Source organism: Pseudoliparis swirei, chromosome 21 (assembly GCF_029220125.1).
Source record: "Pseudoliparis swirei isolate HS2019 ecotype Mariana Trench chromosome 21, NWPU_hadal_v1, whole genome shotgun sequence".
In the NCBI taxonomy this organism is placed as follows: domain Eukaryota; kingdom Metazoa; phylum Chordata; class Actinopteri; order Perciformes; family Liparidae; genus Pseudoliparis; species Pseudoliparis swirei.
In genome coordinates this window covers 12,133,837-12,146,682 of record NC_079408.1, presented here as the reverse complement: position 1 = coordinate 12,146,682, position 12,846 = coordinate 12,133,837, and the positions used below count along the sequence as shown (strand labels likewise).

Sequence of the window (12,846 nt, the reverse complement as noted above, 5' to 3'; positions counted from 1 at the left end):
ACTTTCCCGGGACTATGATCAACCAGAGCAATGTGTCCGGACCTCCGGAGATGTTTGTAGATGACTTGAAGCTGGCGGTCGAGGAAACTCTCCTGGCCTGGCTCACTGCCGTCCCTCCTGACGTCCACTCACAACTTCACTCTTGGCGAATGCAGCACGTCATGTCGGTGGATGGACCTTAGCTCTTGGTCAGGTGCCATGATAGATTTAAAAACTAGGCTTTGAGCTCTACGGGTCCGTTTAGTGGACTAGGAACTAGAACAACCGTTCAGAACTATGTTGATGTCAGGGGAACATTATACTTAACTTTTTACAACAATGAATGCACTTCACTACTTTCCTAAAATAAACTCTTTAAATGCAGATTATATATTTTTTGGAGAATTATTAGCCAGGGCATAGCAACAGCTTTACTTTGTTAGATTACATTATCGATGGATCATAACATAGGTTTACTACTGAGCCGAGGCCGGATGGAAGGGTCCTTTTGGTGTTGGTCGAGCAACCAACGTTGCTAAGGTTGGGCCTTCTTATGAAAACAAAGAGTATTTATCAAAGTTAAGGATATTCAGGTGAAAAGCCGATACCGCATCATGCACAGAGAGCAGAGCGACCCTACAAACAAAGAATAAGCATCACATATTACCTTATGGTATTTAAATCACAATACACAAATGCTAAATCAACTCTTAGGTTATACTCATTTTTATGTGGGCTCTCTCTTTTACTCACTGCAGCTATTCTGGGATCTCAACTCGACACCTCTTTCTCTCTTCCTGTCCACAGTTTACCACTTTGGGTCATAAACAGAGGCCTGAAGCATTATTATTGTGCACTAGCAGTGAGCATGTGATCAAGTTTCCTTAATAGGATGTCGTGCTACTTCTAGTTGAAGATTTGTCTCATTCAGCACGAGAATTTGAACACGATGACGTCTCCAAAGTGCGTCTTCTACCTGACATGTTTGTTCTTGGGGGAAATGGGTGAGTTGTGTTGTTTGTGACTGCAGTTTAAATCTTAAATTCTCAAAACTAAATGTGTATGTATCAGGTCATTCGATTCAATTCAATTTATTTTGTACACCCCAAAATCACAAATTTTCCTCACAGGGCTTATGATGAAAAGGTTGAGCGTAATTAGACTCCATTGTCAGTCATTGCTGGTGTCCACTACTGTAAATAGCTGTGATCTGATTTCAAATGTAATGCCAAGATAACGAGCCATTGTTTTCTACATATAGGTCTCTCACCATGTGAATCTTTTCATGAGCCAAACTTCACTCTTTGAAGCTCTCAGATTTCCTTGGTAGGACGTACAGCACCGTGTCACATGAGGGCGGCCAATCAAACACAGTCTTGTCTCTGAAGAGTGAAGAAAGTAAGATTCTCTTCATTCAACACGAGAATTTGAACACGATGACATCTCCAACGATTGCCTCCTTTGTGTGGTTGTTCTTGTGTAAAATGAGTGAGTTGTGTTTTGGGGTTTCTATGTTTTCTTATAAATGCCTATCTTTTTATTTATATATATATAATGTCATCATTATGCTGACGTCAATCAGATTTTATTAATTGTGTATCTGCTTTGTCTCTCATTTAACTTCAGCTCATGCAACTGATCTGACGTCGTCCTCAACTGTGCGTCAAGAGAGAAGTTTTGTATTAGCTAATGTTGGAGAAAACATTACTTTACGATGTTTCTACAGGAAGAGTAATGGAGTATGGCTTCACTGGTACAAGCAAATACTGGGACAGAAACCAACGCAGATCTCCTCCTTTTATGAGTATAGTCCAAAAGTCACATTTCATCAGGAATTCAACAACAGTTCACGCTTCACACTGGATACTGAAAATGGTCAAAATCACTTGACAGTTTTTGATGTGTACATTTCAGACTCAGCTACTTACTACTGCGCAGGTAGCTATACATTTGGAATGACTTTTGCCGAAGGCATTGTTGTCATTGTCCGGGGTTCAGGTGTGAGCGTCCCAGTGTTGGTCCATCAGTCAGCGTCTGAGACCATCCAGCCAGGAGGCTCTGTGACTCTGAGCTGTACAGTTCACACTGGGACCTGTGATGGTGAACACAGTGTCTACTGGTTCAAGGACTCTGAAGAGTCTCATCCAGGACTCATTTACACCCACGGAGGCCGGAATGATCAGTGTGAGAGGAAAGCCAGCACACAGAAGACACACACCTGTGTCTACAACCTGCCGATGAAGAGCCTGAATCGGTCTGACGCTGGGACCTACTACTGTGCTGTTGCCTCGTGTGGACACATGCTGTTTGGAGACGGGACCAAGCTGGACTTTGAGGGTGAGTGACTTTTTATTGCCGGGGTTGTTGCGTCTCATTGCTGTTACATGTTTCTGGTGTCTGGTTCTCTGCAGAGGAAGTCCACTCTCTTGTCTTGGTGTATTTCTTGAGTGGAGCGTTGACGTTCACCAGCATCCTGAGTGTCTTACTGGCTGTCTCAGTGTGCATGATGAACAAGGGGAGCAGCTGCCCGAGCTCAGGTAACTCTCTCTGTTTGTATCTGGCAGCTTTCTGTCACTGAATTTGGCTTTTTAATAACATACTTTTTCTTTTTTGCAACCAGAGTTTAACACAAGATGTCCAGCTCCCTCCGCAGAAAACGAGATGGTGAATAAAAAACTTTTATTTATTGGAAAAAGCATTGTTTACTGGATATTGTTAAATCAAATAATGATGAACTGATATATGATCTCTTACCAGGGTCAACAACACAAAGAAATCCTCTATTATGCGGCTTTAGGTGTCCACCTGCAGAACGGGTCAAGAAGACCGAAGGATCCGACCTGGAGTGAATGTGTGTACTACAGCGTGAAGCAGTAGAACTGGACGTACTACGTTTGTACTTTTGAGCCGGAACGGGATTTCTCTTTTAAAGTGTAATGTAGATTTATATCTCAGTTGGAAATAAGCGGATTGTATATCTGCTTTTTGAGCCAACATTACATGTTTCTATGCTTCGCTAATGTGCATATTCAGGATACTCATTGGTGGTCTGTGTGGTCTGAAGCAGGTTATCTTCAAACCATGTATCTCTATAATCTCTCCAAATAAATGTGTTTTCATGACTTAATCAGTATATTTCAAAGTTTAGATTTACCGACTGTTTTAAAGTCACTCAAACGCTTCTAGCTTCTTACGAGCATTGCATGATAATCAATAAACTGATATGGTCTGTCATTAATAAATATACATGTCAGAATAATCAAGTACGGTGGTTGCCAGTTATTTTCTATTCTAGAGATGGTCCTGGTTCTCTCTATACGTTATGGATATGAATGCTGTTCTATACATAATTATGAAATAAAAATATATTTTCCACTTTGTCTTTGAATCTGGTCCCAAAGAGCACTTGCATTTTTTTTGTCTGAACAGGGTTGCACATATATGTATTCCTCCTCGCCATCTCTGGGATTCCTCCTCCTTTTCCCCCTCCACATTTCACTCTGCTTTCTGGATATATTTACATACGTAAATGCGTGTCCTGTGTTAGATCCGAGAGATACGCCCCTTTCCCGGACGATCTGATCAACCAGAGCAATGTGTCCGGACCTCCGGAGATGTTTGTAGATGACTTGAAGCTGGCGGTCGAGGAAACTCTCCTGGCCTGGCTCACTGCCGTCCCTCCTGACGTCCACTCACAACTCCACTCTTGGCCGAATGCAGCCGTCAGTCATGTCGGTGGATGGACCTTAGCTCTTGGTAAGGTGCCATGACAGATTTAAAAACTAGGATTTGAGCTCGGAGTCCGTTTAGTGGACTAGGAACTAGAATAACCGTTCAGAACTATGTTGATGTCAGGGGCACATTATACTTAACTTTTTACAACCATGAATGCACTTCACTACTTTCCTATGATAAACTCTTTAAATGCAGATTATATATTTATTGGAGGATTATTAGCCAGGGCATAGCAACAGCTTTACTTTGTTACATTACATAATCGATGGATCATAACATAGGTTTACTACTGAGCAGAGGCCGGATGGAAGGGTCCTTTTGGTGTTGGTCGAGCAACCAACGTTGCTAAGGTTGGGCCTTCTTATAAAAACAAAGAGTATTTATCAAAGTTAAGGATATTCAGGTGAAAAGCCGATACCGCATCATGCACAGAGAGCAGAGCGACCCTACAAACAAAGAATAAGCATCACTGTAGTGCCCCCGTTACCTGTTTAACGCCACTGCTCATTGTCCGAAGGTTTAGAGGGTTTTTAAAGACCAAGAGTCGATCATTTCTCCTGTGGTTTTATTCACAATCATTAATTTCGTAGGAGACCTGGCTCACATTTCGACGGTCAAAAACTGTTTGGTCTCGTCAATAAGCAACACCTGGCCTCCCACTTCACCTCATTAAGTAGGGACAAACAACACCTTACAGCAAACTTACCCCACCTAGTGGTGGGAGGTCCAAAGTAACAATAACATAAGAAAATGGCTCCTACACACCGGCCCCTAATTGTTTCTGGCCGCGCACAAAACAATTAATCATACATTTATATAAGGAGCCATTACAACAGAAAATAAACAAAAGTACCCCCTAAAACAGATAATTAATAGCTTGGCGTTATCTTTGATCGGGACTTGTCCTTTAACTCCCACGTAAAGCAAATCTCAAGGACTGCATTCTTTCATCTACGTAATATTTCAAAATCAGGCACATCTTGTCTCAAAAGATGCAGAAAATTGGTTCATCGTTACTTGAGACTGGATTACTGCAACTCCTTATTAGCAGGCTGCTCTAATAAATCTCTTAGGTCCCTCCAGTTGATCCAGAATGCTGCAGCTCGTGTTCTCACTAAAACTAAGAAAAGAGATCACATCACTCCTGCACTAGCTGCTCTGCACTGGCTCCCAGTAAAATCAAGAATCACTTTTAAAATTCTTCTCTTAACCTACAAAGCCTTGATTGGTGATGCCCATCATATCTTAAAGAGCTTGTCGTACCATATTGCCCACTAGAGAGCTCGCTCACTAAATGCGGGACTACTTGTAGTTCTAGAGTCTTAAAAAGTAGAATGGGAGCCAGAGCCTTTAGTTATCAAGCTCTCTTATGGAACCAACTCCAATTTCAGTCCGGAGGCAGACACAGTCACCTCGTTTAAGAGTAGACTTAAGACCTTCCTCTTTGACAGAGCTTATAGTTAGGGCTGAATCAGGTTTGCCCTGGTCCAGCCCTTGATATGCTGCTATAGGCTTATAGCTGCTGGGGACGTTTTAGGATGCACTGAGTACCTATCTCCTCTTTTTCTCTCCTGAAGGATGAATTTTCAACTCTCAATCACTGCGTTACTAACTCTGCTTTCTCCCGGAAGTCCTTTTGCTTTCGTCTCATGGGGTCATCGGACCCTATGAGGCGGCATAAATCTATCTGCCTGATGGATCGTCTGGGTGGTAAATTCCTGCTCATGACTATGCCACTGTCCTGTTGAGACTCCGCCCTCCTCCTCCCCACCGCCATCTGCCTGATGGATCGTGAGGTCTCCATCGTGGAATATGCCTACTATGAACTATTCATACACTCTGTCATATTCATTGAATGTATTTTAACTCTAAATCTGTCCTTCTGTACACATTACATCTATTGCATCTGTCCATCCTAGGAGAGGCATCCTCCTCTGTTGCTCTCCTCCAGGTTTCTTCCCTTTTTTTCCCCCTGAAGGGTTATTTGGGAGTTTTCCTGGTCGATGTGAGGTTTTGGGGCAGGGATGTCTATAATATTACAGATTGTAAGCACTCGAGACAATTTAATAGAAATTGGGCTATACAAATAAACTGAATTGAAAACTGAATTCCTATAACCCTAATGAGGCACTGTGTATGGTTCTGGGGTTTGCCTTTATTGGTCACTTGCCTCACAAAGAAGACAAATGTTTGTCACTGGGCTCTCAATTATGCTCGTCTTGGTTTGCAGACAAACAGAACGCACTAGTTCTTTCTTATCAGGAAATGTCTTTAGAACTCTTCCGAGTAACCAGGAACTTCGTGGAGCTGTAGCATCTGCTACAAGTACAATGTCTCCATGAACAAGATTTCGTCTTTCCTTACTCCACCTTTGTCGCTCCTGTAACAAAGGCAAATACTCCTGCTGCTCTCTCCATCTCTTCCACTCTCCTCGTGAACTCCGCCTCAGACTCAGCTCCTTCTTCAGGCTCTGGGCCGACTGGTGAATGCTGCTCTCTGATTGGCTAACTCTCCCTGAGCTCCTCACTCCTGTTCGCTGAGCCTCCTTCAAGTTTGTTATAGAAATGTGGTTAACAGGCAGAGGGGTAGCCCTCCCAGCTCATCCCTGTGTTGAAGGGGCCATTAATCACCCACCCCAATAGGGTTTTAATAGCATATGGCCCATTTTCACGGCTGTTGATTACCTCCCCTGGTTCCATTAACTTTGATGCGTTTGTGCCAATCAACAAATCGACATCAGCATTAATTCGAGGAACGTCTAGACCTTTCAGATAAGTCAATTTTGACAACTCTTCTTCAGAAATTATATTGCTTGTCGACACTGGCATTTTCTTCTGCGTGAACAGTTTAGGAAGCTCAAAGAACTGATTTTTGGCAAGTTCCGAGATTTCCAAGCCTTCGACAACACAACATGTAACAGTACTGCTGTGACCCATTGTACTGAGATGAACCGTTGTCTTTCTTCCTTTGATGTTCAGCCTTTCCATTAGACGTTCCGAACAGAAAGTGTCAGTACTTCCTGGGTCCAGGAATATGTTTGTATGATTTTGTTTCCCTTTTTACACTTAACATTGTGGGTAAGATTGGAAGGATACGTTACCTCCGCCCCTGTATGAGCACAAGTTGAGACAGTCGTGCTACTCACTGACAATTCCTTTGGCTGATCTTCGCCTTTGCTTCCTTCTCTTGTGTTAATGTGCAAAGTGCTGGGATGACGTTGATTACACACAAGACAAGCGCTTATTGCAACTCCTATTAACGTGTCCTGTGTGCACCCAAAACAAACCCTCTTTTCTTTTAGAAAGTCCAATTTTTGCCTATGGGTTCTTTTCCTTAAGGGTATACAGTGCTCCAATGCATGTCCACCATGACAAAATATACAGGAAATATTGACGGCTGTATGTGACACATTTTCTGTTTGAGTCTGAATGCTTCTTCCGGGTTTCATTCATAGCTGGCCCAGCGGCACAGAGAGACAAGTTGCAAAACTACTTGTGAATTGTGAACCCGGTCGTGACCTCACTTTGTCGCCCCCTTTTTGCACACCACACTGAGGGTCCTGGATGTTTCCGAAGACGGGATCAGAAATCACCTTTACCTCGTGCTCAATGAATTTGGCAATATCCTTAAAGTCAGATCATGACCTTTTGTCTCAGAGATGTCACATGCAGCTGCCCTCCATTTCTCTCTGAGCTTGTAGGGAAGCTTCTGCATTGCCATTTTCATATTTGCTGGCATGTTGAGTTCCTCCAAATAATGCAATTCCTCCATAGCGTTGCAACATTCTCTTACACACAATGCATATGCCTGCAGCCCTTCCACATCTTCTGCTCTAACAGCAGGCCATCCAATGATCTTGTCCATGTAGGCAGCTGTGACTTTTAATTCGTCTCCAAAGTGTGTTCGAAGAAGGTCTTTGGCCACAGAGTACCCTCTCTCTGGAGCCATGTGCTGGCAGCTACGTACCAGATCTCGAGGCTGCCCTCTGGTGAATTGCTCCAGATAGTATAGACAGTCCCCTGGTTTTGTCTTAGCTTCCACACAATGCTCAAATGCTCTGATAAAGGATCTGCAATGAAGTGGATCACCAGCTAAAGTAGGAATTTCTCTGTGTGGAAGAGACTGAGAGTTCTGTGTCTGTATCAGGAGTGCTGTTGCTTCATTTTGTCTTTGTAACAGACTGTAGAGCTCTCCAGGTATTTGATGATTGCCTTGAGATAGTGTTGCTTGATAAACACCAGGATTTACATCTGATCGGTGTGATTTAATTTCATCAGATGTTCCTGTCTGAATAACGGCTCTGGTTGGTTGAGTGTTGGCAGACATGGAATACTTCTGCGGAATTGATTCTTTTTGCTGTGGTTTGTGCGGTGTGGCTTGAGGATTGAGTGCAGTTCCTTTTTTGAAATAGGATTCCATTCCATCTGAATGTGCCTTTGAAACACAATCACTTTTTGCGGCGTTCAACACTGCTAGCTTTGCCATAGTTGCTGCTATTTCAGTGTCGAATTCAAGTTTCTCCCTTTCCCGCCTTAATTGCTCCCTTGCTCTTCAGGCATGTTTCTTTGTAGAGCTGAAGCCCACAAGCGCAGCCTTTTCTGCCTCTGCTAAAAGGCACATGCTCGACACTGAAGACCTGCTGCTACCTATTGAAACATTACTAATTCGCCCCGAGCGTTTGCTGAAAGTATTGGATCCAGCATTTGAAATGCTGTCCTGCGGCTTAACATCCACCCCATCATGATCACCTTCAGTTGTAGGGTCCTTTCCATTAAGGAGCCACTCATTTACATCAGTAATAACTACATTGATTTTAAGCATTTTTAGTTTGAACCACATTTCCTGATTTTCCACCTCCTCCTTCGGTAAAACCATCAACAACATTTCATGTTTAACCTTTGCTTCCCCACAGAGAACATTGAATTTTTCAAATGTACATTTGACCTCTTCGACATAACCTGTCACTCATCAAACCCAAAATTGTCTCTCTGAGACTGCATGCTCTTTGAAGAGTCCCTTTTCTGTCCTTTTGCAGATTCATGATATTTTCCATGAGGGCTTTTTCTGTTAACTTAAGAGTCCGTTTCGTCGTAGAGAAGTCCATGGTATCTGCATCAGCTACGTGTCCTTCCATTGTCCGTGATGCAAATCAGTTCTGAATGTTCGCTCTGGCTCATACAGTCACCACCAGCTCACCTCTGCCCGCAGCTCAACACAGGCGCGCGTTCTGGCGCGCTTCGCTGCGCTGCAACTTCAGCGCCCGGTCCTGTAGGTCCGCTATGATGCCGCGCTTCACCGCACTGCCGCTAACTTCAGCGCGCCCGGTCCTGTAGGTCCGCTATGATGCGCTTTCACACTGCCGCTGCAACTTCAGCGCCCGGTCCTGTAGGTCGCTATGATGCCGCTTCACCACTGCGCTACAACTTCAGCGCCGGTCCTGTAGATCCGCTATGATGCGATTCACTGCACTGCTGCCGCTGCTCCTGTTGCAAACCTGTTGCCGCTGCCCGCCGATCCCGCGTCAACGGCTGATAGTTGGCTGCACCAGGTGTTCCGTCACGCTCTTTAGACGCTGCCTCCACGAGCCAAGTTTTTGATTGACTTAAAGTGTAGTGCCCCGTTACCTGTTTAACGTGGGCCACTACTGGCTGCTGCATTGCGAAGGTTTAGAGCGTTTTAGTAAGACCAAGAGTCCCGATCATTTCTCCTGTGGTTTTATTCACAATCATTAATTTCGTAGGAGACCTGGCTCACATTTCGACGGTCAAAAACGGTTTGGTCTCGTCAATAAGCAACACCTGGCCTCCCACTTCACCTCATTAAGTAGGGACAAACAACACCTTACAGCAAACTTACCCCACCTAGTGGTGGGAGGTCCAAAGTAACAATAACATAAGAAAATGGCTCCTACAATCACATATTACCTTCTGGTATTTAAATCACAATACACAAATGCAAAATCAACTCTTAGGTTACACTTATTTTTATGTGGGCTCTCTCTTTCACTCACTGCAGCTATTCTGGGATCTCAACTCGACACCTGTCTTCCTCTTCCTGTCCACAGTTTACCACTTTGGGTCATAAACAGAGGCCTGAAGCATTATTACTGTGCAGTAGCAGTGAGCATGTGATCAAGTTTCAATAGGATGTCATGTCACTTGTTGAAGATTTTTCTCATTCAGCACGAGAATTTGAACACGATGACGTCTCCAAAGTGCGTCTTCTACCTGACATGTTTGTTCTTGGAGGAAATGGGTGAGTTGTGTTGTTTGTGACTGCAGTTTAAATCTTAAATTCTCAAAACTAAATGTGTATGTATCCGCTCATTCGATTCAATTCAATTTATTTTGTACACCCCAAAATCACAAATGTTCCTCAAAAGGGCTTATGATGAAAAGGTTGAGCGTAATTAGACTCCATTGTCAGTCATTGCTGGTGTCCATGACTAAATAGCTGTGATCTGATTTGATTTGAAATATAATGCCAAGATAACGAGCCGTTGTTTTCTACATATAGGTCTCTCACCATGTGAATTTTTTCATGAGCCAAACTTCACTCTTGGAAGCTCTCAGATTTCCTTGGTAGGACGTACAGCACCGTGTCACATGAGGGCGGCCAATCAAACACAGTCTTGTCTCTGAAGAGTGAAGAAAGTAAGATTCTCTTCATTCAACACGAGAATTTGAACACGATGACATCTCCAACGATTGCCTCCTTTGTGACGTGGTTGTTCTTGTGTCAAATGAGTGAGTTGTGTTTTGGGGTTTCTATGTTTTCTTATAAATGCCTATCTTTTTATTTATATATATATAATGTCATCATTATGCTGACGTCAATCAGATTTTATTAATTGTGTATCTGCTTTGTCTCTCATTTAACTTCAGCTCATGCAACTGATCTGACGTCGTCCTCAACTGTGCGTCAAGAGAGAAGTTTTGTATCAGCTAATGTTGGAGAAAACATTACTTTACGATGTTTCAATAGTAATGCAGTATGGCTTCACTGGTACAAGCAAATACTGGGACACAAACCAACGCTGATCTCCTCCTTTTATACTTTTAGTAAAAAAGTCATATTTTTTCAGGAATTCAACAACAAATTCCGCTTCACACTGGATACTGAAAATGGTCAAAATCACTTGACAGTTTTTGATGTGGACATTTCAGACTCAGCTACTTACTACTGCGCAGGTAGCTCTATATTTAGAATGACTTTTGGCGAAGTCATTGTTGTCAGTGTCCGGGGTTCAGGTGTGAGCGTCCCAGTGTTGGTCCACCAGTCAGCGTCTGAGACCATCCAGCCAGGAGGCTCTGTGACTCTGAGCTGTACAGTTCACCCTGGGACCTGTGATGGGGAACACAGTGTCTACTGGTTCAAGGACTCTGAAGAGTCTCATCCAGGACTCATTTACACCCACGGAGGCCGGAATGATCAGTGTGAGAGGAAAGCCAGCACACAGAAGACACACACCTGTGTCTACAACCTGCCGATGTCTGACGCTGGGACCGACTACTGTGCTGTTGCCTCGTGTGGACACATGCTGTTTGGAGACGGGACCAAGCTGGACTTTGAGGGTGAGTGACTTTTTATTGCCGAGGTTGTTGCGTCTCATTGCTGTTACATGTTTCTGGTGTCTGGTTCTCTGCAGAGGAAGTCCACTCTCTTGTCTTGGTGAATTTCTTGAGTGGAGCGTTGACGTTCACCAGCATCCTGAGTGTCTTACTGGCTGTCTCAGTGTGCATGATGAACAAGGGGAGCAGCTGCCCGAGCTCAGGTAACTCTCTCTGTTTGTATCTGGCAGCTTTCTGTCACTGAATTTGGCTTTTTAATAAAATACTTTTTCTGTTTTGCAACCAGAGTTTAACACAAGATGTCCAGCTCCCTCCGCAGAAAACGACATGGTGAATAAAAAACTGTTAAATTAACTTCTGAACTAGTATTCACACACTTTTCTTGATTGGAAAATACATTGTTTCCTGGATATTGTTAAATCTAATAATGATGAACTGATATATGATCTCTTACCAGGGTCAACAACACAAAGAAATCATGTTTCATGCAGATCTAAGTGTCCACCTGCAGAACGGGTCAAGAAGACCGAAGGATCCGACCTGGAGTGAATGTGTGTACTACAGCGTGAAGCAGTAGAACTGGACGTACTACATTTGTACTTTTGAGCCTGACAGGGATTTCTCTTTTAAAGTGTAATGTAGATTTATATCTCAGTTGGGAATAAGCGGATTGTATATCTGCTTTTTGAGCCAATATTACATGTTTCTATGCTTCGCTAATGTGCATATTCAGGATACTCATTGGTGGTCTGTGTGGTCTGAAGCAGGTTATCTTTAAACCATGTATCTATATTATCTCTACAAATAAATGTGTTTTCATGACTTAATCAGTATATTTCAAAGTTTAGATTTACCGACTGTTTTAAAGTCACTCAAACGCTTCTAGCTTCTTACTAGCATTGCATGATAATCAATAAACTGATATGGTCTGTCATTAATAAATATACATGTCAGAATAATCAAGTAAGGTTGTTGCCAATTATTTTCTCTTCTAGAGATGGTCCTGGTTCTCTCGATACGTTATGGATATGAATGCTGTTCTATACATAATTATGAAATAAAAATATATATTTTCCACTTTGTCTTTGAATCTGGTCCCAAAGAGCACTTGCATTTTTTTTTCTGAACAGGGTTGCACATATATGTATTCCTCCTCGCCATCTCTGGGATTCCTCCTCCTTTTCCCCCTCCACATTTCACTCTGCTTTCTGGATATATTTACATACGTAAATGCGTGTCCTGTGTTAGATCCGAGAGATACGCCCCTTTCCCGGGACGATCTGATCAACCAGAGCAATGTGTCCGGACCTCCGGAGATGTTTGTAGATGACTTGAAGCTGGCGGTCGAGGAAACTCTCCTGGCCTGGCTCACTGCCGTCCCTCCTGACGTCCACTCACAACTCCACTCTTGGCCGAATGCAGCCGTCAGTCATGTCGGTGGATGGACCTTAGCTCTTGGTCAGGTGCCATGACAGATTTAAAAACTAGGATTTGAGCTCTACGGGTCCGTTTAGTGGACTAGGAACTAGAATAACCGTTCAGAACTATGTTGATGTCAGGG

General features: G+C 43.3%; 1 protein-coding gene and 1 gene segment (V, D, J or C); both read left to right on the top strand.

Moving 5' to 3' along the window:
- The first annotated feature begins 1,845 nt into the window (after positions 1 to 1,845).
- Positions 1,846 to 3,354, top strand: LOC130211789 (Ig lambda-1 chain V regions MOPC 104E/RPC20/J558/S104-like). The segment is given in 4 exon segments: positions 1,846 to 2,316; positions 2,391 to 2,516; positions 2,600 to 2,643; positions 2,777 to 3,354. Coding segments are annotated over 4 exon segments (624 nt in total).
- Positions 3,355 to 9,914: 6,560 nt separating this feature from the next.
- LOC130211793 (uncharacterized) lies at positions 9,915 to 12,360 on the top strand. Of its 2 annotated transcripts, none has more exons than XM_056442793.1 (5): positions 9,915 to 9,969; positions 10,599 to 11,288; positions 11,363 to 11,488; positions 11,572 to 11,615; positions 11,743 to 12,360. In XM_056442793.1, exons 1-5 carry the CDS (start codon positions 9,915 to 9,917, stop codon positions 11,860 to 11,862), a joined length of 1,035 nt encoding a protein of 344 aa, XP_056298768.1. In that variant the 3' UTR covers positions 11,863 to 12,360. The 2 variants fall into 2 exon arrangements, with proteins under 2 accessions (XP_056298768.1, XP_056298767.1); XM_056442792.1 differs by lacking the exon at positions 9,915 to 9,969 and adding an exon at positions 10,281 to 10,460.
- Positions 12,361 to 12,846: the final 486 nt, after the last annotated feature.